Here is a 17587-nt window from a genome sequence, read left to right as displayed (position 1 = left end):
ACTTATAAAGCTTACCTGTAGGTAAAAATCAATATCTCCTAAATAGGCACAATTTAGGAGATATTTGCTTGTTTGGCAGCCGGTGACGTCACCGGCACATGCTCTCTAATGGAGTATGCCGTTCTTTCAGGGCTATGTGCCGCGGCCCTGACGTGGAAACCTGGAAGGAAGAGGTCAAGATGAAAACCCTGTCAGCGGCGACCGCATGCCGCTGGAGGGCTTTGTTTCAAGGTAAGTCTTTCATGATATGCTAGTATGCAATGCATACTAGCACATTATATTATTTTGCAGGATGATTTTATTTTTTATTATTTTAAAGTTTGATACCGTTTTAAATTAATTTTAAGACTTTTCAGGAGAAATTAAGTATCGTTTCAACAAGCTGCATGATTACCAACAAATTTGTCCATGTCTGTATAATGAACAAACGCAGCTGCCCCTGTGTCCATTTATCATTAGAACCCATATGCTGGAACAAAATGTTAAAAACGGTAATGAGTTGCAGCCAGCAAGTAAAGCTTATTGGTGTACAGTGGGTTGTTGTCCAGCAAACGCTGCACCTATGCTTAAGTTCACTTGCTTTACTTTGATCTGTGCTCTCTGATCTGCTTTCAGTATGCTTTAAGTCTGTGCTATCTGACTTTTTTTTTTTTTTTCCCTGCATCACCAATCAGATTCAGACTTCCCAGGCAGGCCTGTATCTGTCTGAAGGCTGTGAGAGATTTCAATGTATTGTATAAACAAGGCCTGCTGCATATAAAAGACAGCAAGGGAGAGTTTGGGAATGTGTCTTCTGCATTAGAAATAGGTAAGCAAAAGTGTTTCCTTGATTATAGACAAAAGGGACTAGGGTGTCATAGTGCACCAAAGCCATGCGTGAAGGAAAACACAAGTATTGGGCAGGTCCATAGTGTTCTCAGTATGTCTTTCCATGCCTTACTTTTAGCTTTGCAGCGTTCCTTTTATAGAAAGCTTATGCTGGATAAAATATGAAGGTTGCCTTTGCTGACTACATGTTGTGATTTACTCACTTCTGGCACACTTAGCCTGAAAAATGCCTTGCCTATATCCTGGATAAGACTGTATATAAAGGCAAAACATTTTTTTTATTTTTGTATAGAGTAGGATATGGTAAAGCCCCCTCAAGATTTGTTTTTTCCTGCACAAAAGCCAATGTAAGTGGCCAGCCATCAGTCTGATCGTCCAAAATTTTTTAATAGGTTGTCACTTGCAAGTCAATTATAACAGCCAGCACATTTTGGGGGGGGAGAGAGAGAATCAAAGAAATCCTGATTCTTCAGGGCTTAAACATAACAGGAGTAATCCTAAGAATTCTAAAATGAGACAAATTGCCACAAGTAGAAATCATTTACTGCAATGATTATGCTGGATTCCTGGTGCAGCAAGACAGTCTTTTGACTGTCTTTCACATCGTGATTTTTCCCTCACTTCCCGTCCCAAAGACACAGCGGGAAGTAAGAAAAGAGCCCTTCAAAGCAAAGGGTGTCCCCTTCTAAACAGATCACACCAGTGTAGGGGTTTTCCCTCTTTTCTGTGTCTCTTACAACTCAAACATTTTGGATTTTCCACCTTTTCTGTACTACATTGGAGACATTGGATTTGAGGATACTTGATAGCTGAAGTCCCAGTGTCAGTTTTCAGCCGCTTCTCATTCTGCTGCCTCTGCCTCTTTCCATGCATGGTATTCAACTTGTGGCTTGGGATGCAAACTGGGGCTGCAGGAAAAATGTATGGGTGCAGCTTTGACACCAGGAAAGCATGGAGCATAAAGCCTCATACACACGTTTAGATTTTTGGATGACCGAACGTCGGGTTTTTGTGGCATGCTAGTCTCATGTCGAAAGTGAAGAGGTTACTCACAATACGAACATTTTCATACAAAAGAATACACCGTCAGAAGTGACGTAATGTGTTGAATAGTTTTGTATATATTTTCATTTCTGATCATACATAGTCTTGCTCTTACGATTTTTTTTTCCGTACGAAAACCATACTAATGAAACGAAAATCGGACATTGAGTTCACATCCAACAAATTTTATAGTCTGTACATCCAGCTTTTGTCTGACCAAAAAGCAAAATCTGCTGTCGAAAAGCACCATACTAACGATCAGAAAATCGTCAGACAGCTCGTCGTATAAATTTTTCCATCTGATTTTCGTATAGTGTGTATGGGCCTTTAGCCGTTGTGTATATCGCATACGTCAAAGCAATTGTAATCCAAACTGTTAGAGTAAAACACACTTTTGATGAGTTCAAGGAGGAAAATAATTTTTTCTTTTTTATAATTATGAATTGATGACATTTTAGAAACACATTGATTTATAAAACAAATCAAAATCTGAATGACCATTGCCCTTTTTTTCATGTGATTTATGTTAAAAATGTAATAACAGGGAAAACACATATTGTATATAATTGTCAAATGTTTTATTACCATTGTATTATTAAAAATAGCTTGCAAATAGCTTGGAGAACAGAAATGTCTTATGCAAGAACTTTAGTCAAAATTACAATTGTGAAGGTTGATTTTATAGATTTGTGTCTATATTTGCCTTATCAGATAACGTTTCTTAACCGTAAAGTCACAGCTGAGCTGACTCGTGAGGTCTGACATTTGCTTCGCTAACAAGAATTTCAATGAGCATCATATTAAAAATTGTGTAGCCTCAGCTTTAACACCTCTCCTGCTGGCCTTGTGTATATATGTGGCAGCACAATGGTGGACTTTACCACCACAGTAATATACACATCCACAGCTAGTGCTGTTCTGTGCTGGGGGCGCACTCACTCAGCATCAACAGCTCTCAGGTCAGTGTTTACAGTTGGGAGCTGGTAGGATGGAATCCAGATCATATGATTGCCACTGCCAGTCCCTCTATTATAACGAGGCATAACACACAGGGTAAGCAGTTTTCTAAATTGAAGCTTGTAGCTACTGTTTTACAGCTATCTTCACACTGGTCACGTGGTTCCCAGCTGGTCTCCTAATCCGATCCAGTAGCCCTGGATTGGAGTATGAGACCGGCCCGCCATCCCAGAGCCTGTGACCTCTGGCTGTGGGATGGTGGGTCGGCAAGCAGAGAGTGCAGTTTCCCTATCCCCCATCCAAAAGTACTCCACCTGGGACAGCAACAGCCAGTGATACCTGCAGGATTCCAGAAGTCAAGGTTGAGGTCTAGTTTTTAATTAAAATGAAGGAGCAATGGGTATATCTGTTCTCTGCACTGGTTACTCTGGGTTTTCAAACTGATCTGCAGGTTACTTGCACTGAGCCATAGACTTCTGTTATTAGCTGAGGGTTTGGTGTGCTGAATGCAGGAGTTTTGTGCACATTCAGAAAGACACCTGCAAGATATATTAAAATTTGATGGCAAAGTGTAACTAACCCACAGGTAAGCCACAATTGCGCTGCACCCTAGATGAGGGTCCCGATCAGACACTCCATTCACCTACGATGCGTCAGATGTAAATGGACATCTGCCCTCTTCCATCAGGGCAAATTGGATTGGAGGGCCCATAGAGTGGAACAGTCATGCATAGTGCATAGTCTGCTCTGCTTAGTGGGGCCCTTCAAAAGGTTGGGCACGCCTCCCCTAAGTGAACAAATACTGCATGAAACCATAAAGCTAACCCAACCCCCCCCCCCCCCCCCAGTGACAGTAATTCTCTCCAAAGTTAATGAAAGTGAGGTCTTAGGTTCTTGTTAGAAAAAAAATGCGGCCCTTTGCCTACCTTTTATCCAACCCTTGGGGCATTATTCCTTCTGCTGACACCAACAATGAGGCAGTGCTCTGCACCCTGAGCCCAACCTTTTTTGAAGCCAATTAAAGCTTATGGCTCTAATAATGGGCTAAGAACACTTTGAAATCCATGCATCCGGTGCATGTAGATTAAGGGTCGGGCACATGGATTAGGGGGACAGCCCCTGCAACCTGTATGGATGGGCTGCCACTGAAATGCCCTTTTGCTTAGAAAGTTTGGAGACCCCCGCTGTAGAGGATGAGAAAGTGCTACTATACCTTGTTTAATGGTTTATTCAACAGGTATACTTGGCAGCAAAGCAATGGCTAACAGATAATATGCTTTCTGTAAACTTTGAGAGTGAATTGTCTGCTCTTCGGCCCCTCTCAAAGTATGCTTAGGACCCATTCACACCAGAACACAGTGTGATGCGTTTTTGTGCTTTCAGTTGCAGTTCATGTGTTGCATCGCAACATGTTGTCAGATACAAGTAGGCTGCACTTCCACTATTGGTTTCTTAATATCTAACAAACTTTATTGCTATAAGTGCAAACTCACAAAGCCAGACTGCAGCACATGTTTCTCCCTAATAGGTTCACACTGGTACAACATGACTGTCGGTTTGACTTTGCCCTGCAACATCAGTGATGCTTCCATCCAACTTAAAAGAACAAGATATGATTTAGCTCTGACTGAGATTGTCTAACTTGTCCTTTGACTAATCAAAACAATCCCAGTGTGACATAAATTCTTTTTTTCTGCTGCCGTAATCACCATGTCAGATATCACAAGTCTGATGATTAGGATGAAGCTTTGACTTAAATACTTAAATAATATTGAATGGGCTGAAAATGGACCAAAGTAGTGCAGGAACCTTTTTCAAAATCAGACCGACTTGTGTCAGACCAGTTAAGACAGCTCTCATAGGGAACCATAGATTTGTATACGTCATGCAACATGTGCTCCCAAAGTTGGAGCATAAGTCTTACCAGTGTGAACCAGGCCTTAGTCATGATGGTCTCAGTTCCACACTAATGACTAAGCTTCTCGTGGGGATAGGATTGCACCGATTCCCAACATTTGCATGAGTACTTGTACTCGTGAAAATGCTTGGCCCGATACTTGGTCAGCCTTAGACATGATTGGTGTGGCGGTGGGGGGAGTTACAAGCACCAACCTCCCTGTATAGCTTTTTTGATAGCCGCTTCTCCTCCTCTCCCTTCTGTGGCTGTCAGGGAGATTGGTGCTTGTAACTGCCCCCCACTGCCACACCAATCGCCCCTGGCTGTCCCACTCTGTCCTCCTCCGGGTCCTGATCCATTTCGTCCTCCAGGTTCCCTTTGTGTCGTCCTTCCCGGCTCTTTGTGTCCTCTTCCAGGCCCCCCTCTGTCCCAGATCTTGATGGGGAGCGGAGGAAGGAGGCGGTAAATCTGTCATTTACCGGCTCCTTCACTTTGCAAATGCTCAGAATCAGTGATCACTGACTCTGTCCTTTCATAACAGACCATCGTAAACTGTATTTATGATGCTTCAGTTTTATGACTGGAGGGGAGCCTGGGGGTTTACTATAGGCAAATCCACTTTGCACTGAAAGTGCAGTCACTAGATCTGAAGGGGACATGCAAGGAAAATACATTTTTTTTGCTTGCACATGATTGGATGATGAAATCGGCAGAGCTTCTCCTCATTTCAGAGCTTCCCCTGAGATCTACAGCAGCTGGACTTCCAAGTGCACATTCAAGGATTTGCCTTTAGTAAATCAACCCCTCTGTCTCCTGTTCATTCATCTTCAGTGCAGCTGAGAAAGGAACTTGGTTAATCTCTATCCTCAGTCCCTTTCCATGTCTCAAAGGAGATATATCAGGGGTCTCTGATATCTTGCCAAAGCAAACCAAGGAAAAATTTGTAATAAATATTTAAAAGTGCAATTGTAAAAAAAAAAGTTTTAAAAACAAAATACTGACACCATCCACAGCTAGTAAAAAATATAACTTGCAAAAAATAAAATTGTTAAAAAAACAGACACAGTCCACGCCTCAACAGTGTTGCTTATTAGTGCCACTGTCAAGTATCGTATTGGCGAGTACTTAACCACTTCAGCCCTGGCGTGTAGTCATACGACGCCCACCGATGGGATCTCCCATCCTGGGTGGGTGTCATATGACGTCCTCTCATTCCCGGCCATCTAGGATTGCCCAGGTATGTAAACGCACAGATCCACGCCCTGTCATTGGAGAGGAGACCGATGGTGTGTTCCCAGTACAGAGGAACACCGATCGCTCCCCTCCCCCCACAGTTAGAATCACTCCCATAGGGAACATATTAACCCCTGCACCCCTGGTGTTAACCCCTTCCCTGCCAGTCACATTTACACAGTAATCAGTGCAATTTTATATATGTGTAAATGTGAATGGTCCCAAAAATGTGTCAAGTGTTCGCTATAATGTCACATTCACAAAAAAAAAAAATCGCAGATCGCTGCCATTACTAGTAAAAAAAACAAAAATGCCATAAATCTATCCCCTATTTTGTAGATGCTATAACTTTTGCACAAACCACTCAATATACGCTTATTACGATTTTTTTTACCAAAAATATGTAGAATACGTATCGGCCTAGCCTGAGGAAGAAATGTTTTTTTGTTTTTTTTTTTAAATGGGATATTTATTATAGCAAAAAGTAAAAAATATTGTGTTTTTTTTTTTTTTTTTCCCCAAAATCGTGTGTGTTTTTTTTGTTTATAGCGCAAAAAATAAAAACCGCAGAGGTGATCAAATACCACCAAAGAAAGCTCTATTTGTGAGAAAAAAGGACGTTAATTTTGTTTAGGTGCAACATCGCATGACCGCAATTGTCCGTTAAAGCGAAGCAGTGCCAAATCGCTAAAAGTGCTCTGGTAGGGAAGGGGGAAAAATCCTCCGGGGCTGAAGTGGTTAAAAAAAAAAGTATTGGTACTTGTACTCAGTCTTAAAAAAGAAATAGTATCAGTGCAACCCGAATTGGGGAGCAATGCATTAAAGGGCAGGAGAGGGTGTGAGGGTGAAGCAAAGCGATGTAGCAAAGTGGATGCACTACTTAACCACTTGCCGACCGCCGCACGACGATATACGTCGGCAGAATGGCACGGGCAGGCATATGGGCGTATATATAAGTCCCTGCCTGCCCGCGGGTGGGGGGCCCGATCGGGCCCCCCCCCGGTGCCTGCGGCGGTCGGCATTCCTTCGAGAGCGATCCGGGATGAGGGGGCGGCCATTCATTCATGGCCACCCCCTCGCGATCGCTCTCGACGAATGGAAATCCCCGGTGACATCACTTCCTCTCCTGTAATGTAAACACAGGAGAGGAAGTGATGTATTCTCTCCTCCGTGTCGGTATTTTTCGTTCCGACACGGAGGAGAGCGGATCGGTGAGTTGCACCAACACTCTACACACACAGTAGAACATGCCAGGCACACTCACACCCCCCCTTTACCCCCCGATCACCCCCCCAATTACCCCTGCCCCCCAGTCACAGTGACACCAATGTCATTTTTTTTTTTTTTTTTTTTTTTTTGCATTGGTGTCATTTGTGACTGTAATAACTGTTAGGGCAGTTAGAGTTAGCCCCCTTTAGTTCTAATGTGCCCCCCTAACCCCCCCAATAAAGGTTTAACCCCGTGATCACCCCCCGTCGCCAGTGTCACTAAGGCTGGGTTCACATTGCAGCGGTTTATGAGAACGAATGTGATTCGCACCGCACTGCAGTGCAAATCACATCCGATCTCTGTGCGATTCGAGTTCAGCCATTCGCCGCACCCGCCGCAAATTCGCACGGGACCCTTTTTTTGGTCCGCAGCAGAATCGGATCGCATGGGTGTTCACACCATGCGATCCGAGTTTGCAGATCGCACTGCGATATGCGAACTGATCTGGGGGTGTCAGTAACATTTCACTGACACTCCCAGCAGTTCGCATAGGGCAGTGTGAACTGCCGCCGGGAGGCATGCGATGCGGGAACCCGCCGCGGATTCGCGGCGTTTCCGCATCGCTCCAGTGTCAACCCAGCCTAATAAGCGATCATTTTTCTGATCGCCGTATTAGTGTCACAGGTGACGCTAGTTAGGCAGGTAGGTATTTAGGTTCGCCGCAGCTTTTTATAGCGCCAGGGACCCCCATATACTACCGCATAAAGCCCCCTGATTGCCCCCTAGTTAACCCTTTCACCTGTGATCACCATATAACTGTTACAGGTGACGCTGGTTGGTTAGTTATTTTTTTATAGTTTCAGGGCACCCGCCATTTATTACCTAATAAAGGTTTAACCCCCTGATCACCCGGCGGGTGTCATTTGTGACTAATAACTGTTAGGGCAGTTAGGGTTAGCCCCCTTTAGTTCTAAGGTACCCCCCCAATAAAGGTTTAACCCCGTGATCACCCCCCGTCGCCAGTGTCACTAAGGCTGGGTTCACATTGCAGCGGTTTGAGAACGGATGTGATTCGCACCTCACATCCGATCTCTGTGCGATTCGAGTTCAGCCATTCGCCGCACCCGCCGCAAATTCGCACGGGACCCTTTTTTTGGCCCGCAGCAGAATCGGATCGCATGGGTGTTCACACCATGCGATCCGAGTTTGCAGATCGCACTGCGATATGCGAACTGATCTGGGGGTGTCAGTAACATTTCACTGACACTCCCAGCAGTTCGCATAGGGCAGTGTGAACTGCCGCCGGGAGGCATGCGATGCGGGAACCCGCCGCGCATTCGTGGCGTTCCCGCATCGCTCCATTGTGAACCCAGCCTAATAAGCGATCGTTTTTCTGATCGCTGTATTAGTGTCACAGGTGACGCTAGTTAGGCAGGTAGGTATTTAGGTTCGCCGCAGCTTTTTATAGCGCCAGGGACCCCCATATACTACCGCATAAAGCCCCCTGATTGCCCCCTAGTTAACCCTTTCACCAGTGATCACCATATAACTGTTACAGGTGACGCTGGTTGGTTAGTTATTTTTTTATAGTTTCAGGGCACCCGCCATTTATTACCTAGTCTCACTAGTGTACCCCTAAATTTAGGGGTGTCTACTTTCCAAAATGGGGTCATTTGGGGGGGGTTTGTGCCATCTTGGCATTTTATGGCCTTCAAAACTGTAACGCCCTTAGAAAGCCTGAAGGCGGTGCTTGGTTTTCGGGGCCCCGTACGCGGCTAGGCTCCCAAAAAGTCCCACATATGTGGTATCCCCGTACTCAGGAGAAGCAGCAGAATTTATTTTGGGGTGTCATTTCACATATGCCCATGGCATGCGTGAGCAATATCATTTAGTGACAACTTTGTGAAAAAAAAAATAAAAAAAAAAAAGTTTGTAATTTTCCCGCAACTTGTGGCAAAATATAAAATATTCCATGGACTCAACATGCCTCTCAGCAAATAGCTTGGGGTGTCTACTTTCTAAAATGGGGTCATTTGTGGGTGTTTTGTGCCATCTTGGCATTTTATGGCCTTCAAAACTGTAATAGGTAGTGAGAAGTGAACTCAAAAATTTACGCCCTTAGAAAGCCTGAAGGCGGTGCTTGGTTTTCGGGGCCCCGTACGCGGCTAGGCTCCCAAAAAGTCCCACATATGTGGTATCCCCGTACTCAGGAGAAGCAGCAGAATTTATTTTGGGGTGTCATTTCACATATGCCCATGGCATGTGTGAGCAATATATCATTTAGTGACAACTTTGTGTAAAAAAAAAAAAAAAATTTTTTTTTGTCATTATTCAATCGCTTGAGGCAAAAAAATTAAATATTCAATGGGCTCAACATGCCTCTTATCAATTTCCTTAGGGGGTCTACTTTCCAAAATGGGGTCATTTGGGGGGGTTTTGTACTGCCCTGCCATTTTAGCACCTCAAGAAATGAGATAGGCAGTCGTAAACTAAAAGCTGCGTAAATTCCAGAAAACGTACCTTAGTTTGTAGATGTGACAACTTTTGCGCAAACCAATAAATATACAATTATTGACTTTTTTTTTACCAAAGACATGTGGCTGAATACATTTTGGCCTAAATGTATGACTAAAATTGAGTTTATTGGATTTTTCTAATAACAAAAAGTAGAAAATATCATTTTTTTTCAAAATTTGCGGTCTTTTTACGTTTATATCGCAAAAAATAAAAATCGCAGAGGCAATCAAATACCATCAAAAGAAAGCTCTATTTGTGGGAAGAAAAGGACGCAAATTTTGTTTGGGTACAACATTGCATGACCGCGCAATTACCATTTAAAGCAGCGCAGTGCCAAAGTGTAAAAAGACCTCTGGTCATTTACCAGCAAAATGGTCCGGTCTGAAAGTGGTTAAATGAAAGCTTGTTGGATAACAAAAAAAAAAAAATGAGAATGTACAGCAGTCTGTATTTGAATACTGCGAGGAGGAATGTATTTCAGCAGATATGCACCTATACCTGGTGAATGATCTGTAAGATCAGATAATAACAGCAGCACATGTGGTAGAGCATTGTAACAGCTGCATTTTGGCGGTGCAATGGTCCGTCATTTAACCCTTTCCCGCCGAGTGTACGCAGATCTGCGTACTCGGCTTCCGGGGGGTATACCGGGATGATGCCCGCACCTGCAGGCATCATCCTGGTACCGTTTTTTACAGCAGGCGATTGGCTATCCAGGCATAACAACCGATGCGGCTAAAAGCCGCTCGGCTGTTATGCCGGAGGAGCGGGAGGGGACGTCCCCCCCTCTCGCCGCTGTTACCGGTGCTCCCGCTCGATCGGGAGCACCGATTAGCGATCCGTCGGCTCTGGCTGCTGGGGAGGAACTGGAACGAAGCCATAATCGGCTTCGTTCCAGTCTCCTCATTGTAAACACGGAAGCGACGTCATGACGTCACTTCCCGTTTACTCGGCTGCCAATGGCGCCGGTTTTATAATATCCGGTATTCAGAATCGCCGTTTTCGGCGATCTGAATACATTGAAGTGTAAAGGAGGGGTGGGGGGTCTTTTAGACCCCCGATCCCTCCATAAAGAGTACCTGTCACCACCTATTACTGTCACAAGGGATGTTTACATTCCTTGTGACAGCAATAAAAGTGATCAAATTTTTATTTATTTTTTAAAACAAATTAGTCATTTTAAAATAAATAAAAAAAAATTTTTCAAAGCGCCCGCCGTCCCCGCGAGCTCGCGAAGCAAAGAAAACGCATACGGAAGTCGCGCCCGCGTATGTAAACGGTGTTCAAATCACACATGTGAGGTATCGCCGCGATCGTCAGAGCGAGAGCAATAATTCTAGCAGTAGACCTCCTCTGTAACGCTAACCTGGTAACCGTAAAAAATTTTTAAAGCGTCGCCTATTGAGATTTTTAGGTACCGTACTTTGTCGTCAATCTACAAGTGCGCGCAATTATAAAGTGTGACATGTTTGGTATCTATTTACTCGGCGTAACATTATCTTTCACATTACGCAAAAAAATTGGGCTAATTTTACTGTTTTGTTTTTTTTTTATTCATGAAAGTGTCCCTTTTCCCAAAAAGTTGCGTTTAAAACACCACTGCGCAAATACCGTGTGACATAAAATATTGCAACAATCGCTGTTTTATTCTCTAGAGCCTCTGCTAAAAAAATATATATAATGTTTGGGGGTTCCAAGTAATTTTCTAGCAAAAAATATGGATTTTAACTTGTAAACACCAAATTCCAAAAATAGGCTTAGTCATGAAAGGGTTAAAATGAATAAGACAGCAATGTGTTAGTGTGAATGGGCCCAATGTTGTTATTGCTTAGTGGTTAACACTTCCACCTTGCAGCACTGTGGTCTTTGGTTCCAACAAGGACACACTCTGCATGGAGTTTGCAAGTTCTTCCTGTCCTTGCATGGGTTTTCTCTGTGTACTTCACTTTCCTCCCACACTGGTAGACTGGTTGGCTCCTGTCTACATTGGCCCTAGTATGTGAAGTAGAGATCTTTTGAGTGTAGGCTCCTTGAGGTCAGTGACTGTTGTGAATGTACCATATTTAAATTGTTGGTGATTTATAAATACCTCAATAATAATAAGGCTGAGATTTTCCTGGTTTAGTCCAGATCATCTGTGCTAGCCCAAGGAGTAACCACACATTGGGGAAAAAGAAAAAAGAAAGTCTATATAAAAGTGGCATGAAATTACCATCACCTTTTCCTTGCACGGTAATAGTCCTGTACTTTTCTACAGTTATAACAAAGCTAATTTTGGCACCAGTCCATCTTTTCTTCAATGCTCCTCAGAACTGAAAGGACGGAACTTTGACTGGATAGTGGGTCAGAGATTTCCAGGTTCAGATCTCTGCTGGTTAGCGATGAGGCTCCAGTCCCGTGACTTAACTCGTGAAGAAAACGCATGACCACCGGTATGATCTACACAGGACAAAAAAACGGTTACCACAAACGCGCACATTGGTGATGGTCATATAAGTGTAGGGGACTGCCATTAGAGAGGGATCCATTTCTTTTGCGGTTTCTAAATTTAGAATTGCTAAAATGTATGAGGCTACCTGTATGAAAAGCCTAGCTAGATGATGACCCTCAAGATCCATATTATTTCCTGCATAGTGAATCTGAACATTTCATTTTTCATTTTATGATTTCAGGCAATGTGCACCGTGTATAAGTGGTTAGCACTACTGCCTAATATCACTAGGGTTGTTGGTTCAAATCGCAACCAAGACACTACCTGCCTGGAGTTTGCATGTTCCCCCTGTGCCTGCGTAGTACTCCACTTTCCTCCCACACTTCAAAGATATGCTAGTAGGTTAATTTGCTTCTGTCTAAATTGGCCCCAGGATGTGTCTGAATGTGAGTTGGGGACCTTGGATTGTAACCTCCTTGAGGGCAGGGACTGATGTGAATGTGATATATTGTGTGTGTAAAGCATTGCGTAAAGTGATGGTGCTGTATAAGTACCTGTAATTAATAAGTGTAAGTCATTACATGCTGTTAGTGGGGACTGTGCCGTTGGTAACCCTGGCACTGACAATTTGCTGCAGTGAGCATCGCCAGTGTCAGAATTCGCTAAAGAGACTTCCTATCATATTGTTCCCTCTGTGGCTGAGACAGTGAGATATTGCCCCCATCACCAGCAACTGAGAGTCAGGACAGCAACATTTTGCTACCTCTGTCTACAGAGGGAGCGATTCCACAAGGACACACGGGAACCCTCTTAGCCATCCTTACACTGTGGCGACTTGACAAATGTCCAGTGGCAGAATCATGCGTCTGACATAAGCCTTCTCTGTTCTCCTGCCGTTCAATATATTTGTGTTTTAGATGTATTCAGAGGTTCTAATCTTGAGACGCTGAATGTTAATTTCTCAAAATGCTGAAAAACTGAGCACACCTTAATGGCCTCCTTCACATCGGGCATACTATAGCCTATGCTCATGTGATTACCGCGTTTACCCGCATGGGGAACCGTAAATGTAAAAATTTATCCAAAGCCTAACTGTTCAGCCACAGCCCAATATATGCAAAGAACAAACTGGATAGGGGAAGGGACTTACAAGGCAAGTTTGTTGGTGCCTTTAAAGTCCCTTCCCCAATGCATACGTGTTCTGCACATCCCCTTGCAGGCAGTCCATTGCTGTCAATTAGAACACAGTGGGGGAGATTTACTAAAACTGGAGCACTCAGAATCTGCTGCAGCTGTGAATGATAGCCAATCAGCTTTGAACATCAACTTGTTCAATTAAGCTTTGACAATATAATCTGGAAGCTGATTGGTTTCTATGCAGAGCTGCACCAGGTTTTGCACTCTCCCAGTTTTAGTAAATAACCCCCAATGTGTGCGTGTCCCCAAACATATACTGAACACCTGTGCATTCCCATGCAGGTAAACGCAGCCTATGGTGTAGTGCGTCCCGTGTGAACAAAGCCAAATGCACAGTGTGAATTATTATAACATATAAAATTATTTGCGTTTAGAAATGTGGCCTCATTCAAACTGTCTTTTATATGATCCAGGTAGAGGATTCTCAGGGTTGGAATGTCAGGTGGTTTCAGACAGTTGCAGCCGCTTGATCTGTACAAAGCAATGACAGGCTGACCGCGGTTTGCATGGATCTGCACAGCCAATGGTTACCTACAGTGGATATAAAAAGTCTACACACCCCTGTTAAAATGTCAGGTTTCTATGATGTAAAAAAATGAGACAAAGGTGAATTATTTCAGAACTTTTTCCACCTTCAATGTGAACTATAAACTACAAATTGGTTGAACAACAAACTGAAATCTTTTAGGTGGAGGGAAGTTAAAAAAAAAAAAAATAAATAAAAGTGCAGGGCTGACACGCAGTTACTGGAGCTGTTCCTTACATCACTTCCCCTGAGTGGAAGGCACACTGGATCCTATTGTCTGTGAATGGGATAGGGGATATCTGCCGGGAAAGCTGCACATGTCCTATGCCTGTATTTTCTTGTAAACATGTGAGTGGATAAAATTGCGATTTTAATGTGTTTATTTTATTAAACAATATTGCACTATATACGTCCCTCTTGTGGTCCATTTTGGAGCCTTTTTACAGTGCCTGAATCGGGGAAGAGGAATTTGCATCTAGTGGAGGAACTACCTATTCTCTTTAAGAAGGGGAAATATATACATGCTTGATGGTTACGCGGTGGCCGAATAGTTCTGGTGAGCGTATATAGATTTTTTGCACTTTGGGTGAAGCACCTTTTATGAAGATTGGAGCACTTTTCACAGTATACAGTATTCATTATTTAGGAACACGCTGATTGGACACTTATTTTTGGAGATTTATCTTTTCTGGACTCATTTACTATATGGATCTGCATATATTTGTATTAATTGATGTACAATATATTGTTAATTTTCACTATATTGCATTTTATGTAGCGCCCTTCCTTTCACTTTTTGATTTAAAATAATATGGTTGCATAAGTGTGTACACCCTTAAACTAATACTTTGTTGAAACACCTTTTGATTTTATTTGGGTATGAGTCTATTAGCATGTCACATCTTGACTTGGCAATATTTGCCCACTCCATTGCAAAAACACTCCAAATCTGTCCACTCCTATCTCCTGTGCACAGCCCTCTTCAGATCACTCCACAGATTTTTATCGGATTCAAGTGTGAGTGCTGGCTGTGCTATTCCAAAACTTTAATCTTCAGGTGAAGCCATTCCTTTGTTGATTTGGATGCATGCTTTGGGTCGTTGTCATGCTGAAAGAAGAAGTTCCTCTTCATGTTTTGCTTTCTTGTAGAAGCCTGAAGGTTTGGTGCCAATATTGACTGACATTTGGAACTGTTCAGAATTCCCTCTACCTTGACTAAGGCCCCTGTTCCAGCTGAAGAAAACTCGCCCCAAAGCATTATGCTGTGACCACCATGCTTCACGGTGGGTATGGTGTAGTTTTGGTGATGTGCGGTGTTTTAACGCCAAACCTATTTTTTGGAATTTTGGGCAAAAAGTTCAACCTTGGTTTCATCAGACCATGACATGTTTTCCCACATGCTTTTGGGAGACTTCAGATGTGTTTTTAGCTGGGCTGGGATGTTTTTTCTTCGTAAGAAAAGGCTTCTGTCTTGCCACTTTACCCTTTAGCCCAGACATATGAATAATACTGGAGATTGTGGTCACATGTACCACACAGCCAGTACTTGATGTTGCTGTAGGCCTCTTGGCAGCCTCCCTGACTAGTTTTCTAATCGTCTTTTCATCAGTTCTTGGTAATGTCACTGTTGTGCCATATTTTCTCTGCTTGATGATGACTGTCTTTCTTCACTGTGTTCCATGGTTTATCCAATGCTTTGGAAATTATTTTGTATCTTCTCCTGACTGATACATTTTAACAATGAAATCCCTCTGATGCTTTGGAAGCTCTCTGTGGACCATGGCTTTTGCTGTAGGATGCGACTAAGAAAATGTCAGGAAAGGCCTACTAAAACAGCTGAATTTGGGGTTAATAAGAGGCGCTTTAAATGATGGCAGGTGTATACTGACTCCTATTTAACATGAGTTTGAATGTGATTGCTTCATTTTGAACACTGCTACATCTCCAGTTATAAGGCTGGGTTCACACCGCTGCGGGTGAGAGATCCGGATGTGATTCGCACCGCACTGCAGTGCAAATCACATCCGATCTCTGTGCGATGCGAGTTCAGCCATACAGATAGTATGGCTGAATTCGCATCGCACACGCCGCAAACTCGCACAGGACCCTTTTTTTGGTCCGCAGCAGAATCGGATCGCATGGGTGTTCACACCATGCGATCCGATTCCTGTCCGAGTTTGCAGATCGCACTGCGATATGTGGACTGGTCTGGGGGTGTCATTAAGATTTCATTGACACTCCCAGCAGTCCGCATAGGGCAGTGTAAACTGCCGGCGGGAGGCATGCGATGCGGGAAAACTCCGCGGATTCGCGGCGTTCCCGCATCGCTATAGTGTGAACCTAGCCTAAAAGGGTGTGCAACCACATTTATTTTATTTTTACTCGCCCGCCTAAAAGATTTAAGTTTGTTTTTCAATTGTTGTACAGCTTATAGGTCACATTAAAGGTGGAAAAAGTTCTGAAATTATTTATCTTTGTCTCATTTACATCACAGAAACCTGACATTTTAACAAGGGTGTGTAGACTTTTTATATCCATTGTATGGTCAGGGACAGATGCAATCTGTACTTTAATCAACAGAAAAAAAAAAAAGACATTTGGCTCCAAACCATTGTCCTTGGTTGCCCCTGCAATGTATGTTACAGTACCATTTCCACAATACTTCTTACTCACTTCAACCATGATGCATTTCTCACGCCATGGTCTGCTGTCTGGCCATGTTTCTCCAAGACAAATCCATATGGAATACTGTGGAGATTCTTTTCTCCTCCTTTCAACAAATTCAATTAATTCTGGTAGGAAATAATAAAAGCATTTACACAATCTGATGGCACAGTTACCAACATGTCATAAAAATCTTACAAGAGGTTCTCATCCAGGGGCCAGTTAATGAGCATATTGGATATTGTTGGCCAGCATATGAATACAGAACAGGGTTTTCAAAATTCTTTTCGTCTGGACACTATGAGGTATATTTATAAAGAAGAGGATCTGACATTCACTGCAGGTGAAGCTTCCTGTTCTATTAAATAACAGTGATTGTTGAACTTGTGCAACATGAATATATATTTGTAATGAAAAGTTTTTTTGTTTTTTTTTGTAACAAAGATTACAGGTACAGTGCCTTAAAGTATTCATAACCCTTGAAATTTTCCACATTTCATGTTACAACCAAAACCGTAAATGTATTTTATTGGGATTTTGTGATAGACCAACACAAAGTGGTACATTGTGAAGTGGTACAAATAAATGTGAAGTGTGGCATGTATTTGTATTCAGCCCCCCTGAGTCAATTTGTAGAACCACCTTTCGCTGCAATTATAGCTGCAAGTCTTTTGGTGATGTCTCTACCAGCTTTGCACATCTAGAGTGAAATTTTTCCCCATTCTTCTTTGCAAAATAGCTCAAGCTCTGTCAGATTGGATGGACTAATAGTTGTCCTGTGGACAGATTCTCCCACCTCAGCTGTGGATCTCTGCATCTCCTCCAGAGTTACCATGGGCCTCTTTGCTGCTTCTCTGACTTATGCTCTCCTTGCCCTTCCTATTCGTTTAGGTGGATGGCCATGTTTTGGTAGGTTTACAGTTGCGCCATACTCTTTCCATTTTTGGATGATGGATTGAACAGTGCTCTGTGAGATGTTTAAAGCTTGGAATATTTTTTATTTTTTTTAATAACCTAACCCTGTTTTAAACTTTTCCACAACTTTATCCCTGACCTGTCTGGTGTTTTCCTTGGCCTTCATGAT

General features: G+C 43.0%; 1 protein-coding gene across 1 annotated transcript in view; it reads right to left on the bottom strand.

The window, feature by feature from the left end:
• Positions 1-9331: 9331 nt before the first annotated feature.
• Positions 9332-17587, bottom strand: part of LOC143933966 (interferon regulatory factor 3-like) — an 88148-nt gene continuing 79892 nt past the window's right edge. Inside the window, exons 8-9 of the mRNA XM_077457180.1 lie at positions 16513-16631; positions 9332-12124 (exon numbers count right to left, since the gene is read on the bottom strand). Coding sequence (XP_077313306.1) covers positions 11954-12124; positions 16513-16631 — 290 coding nt within the window. The 3' untranslated portion in view covers positions 9332-11953. The remainder of the gene's footprint in view (positions 12125-16512; positions 16632-17587) is intronic.

The sequence above is a fragment of the Lithobates pipiens genome, unplaced genomic scaffold (genome assembly GCF_037356315.1).
Source record: "Lithobates pipiens isolate NorthernLeopardFrog02 unplaced genomic scaffold, aLitPip1_a1.2 Scaffold_27, whole genome shotgun sequence".
Lineage (NCBI taxonomy): Eukaryota > Metazoa > Chordata > Amphibia > Anura > Ranidae > Lithobates > Lithobates pipiens.
This window is presented reverse-complemented; position numbering and strand designations above follow the sequence as displayed.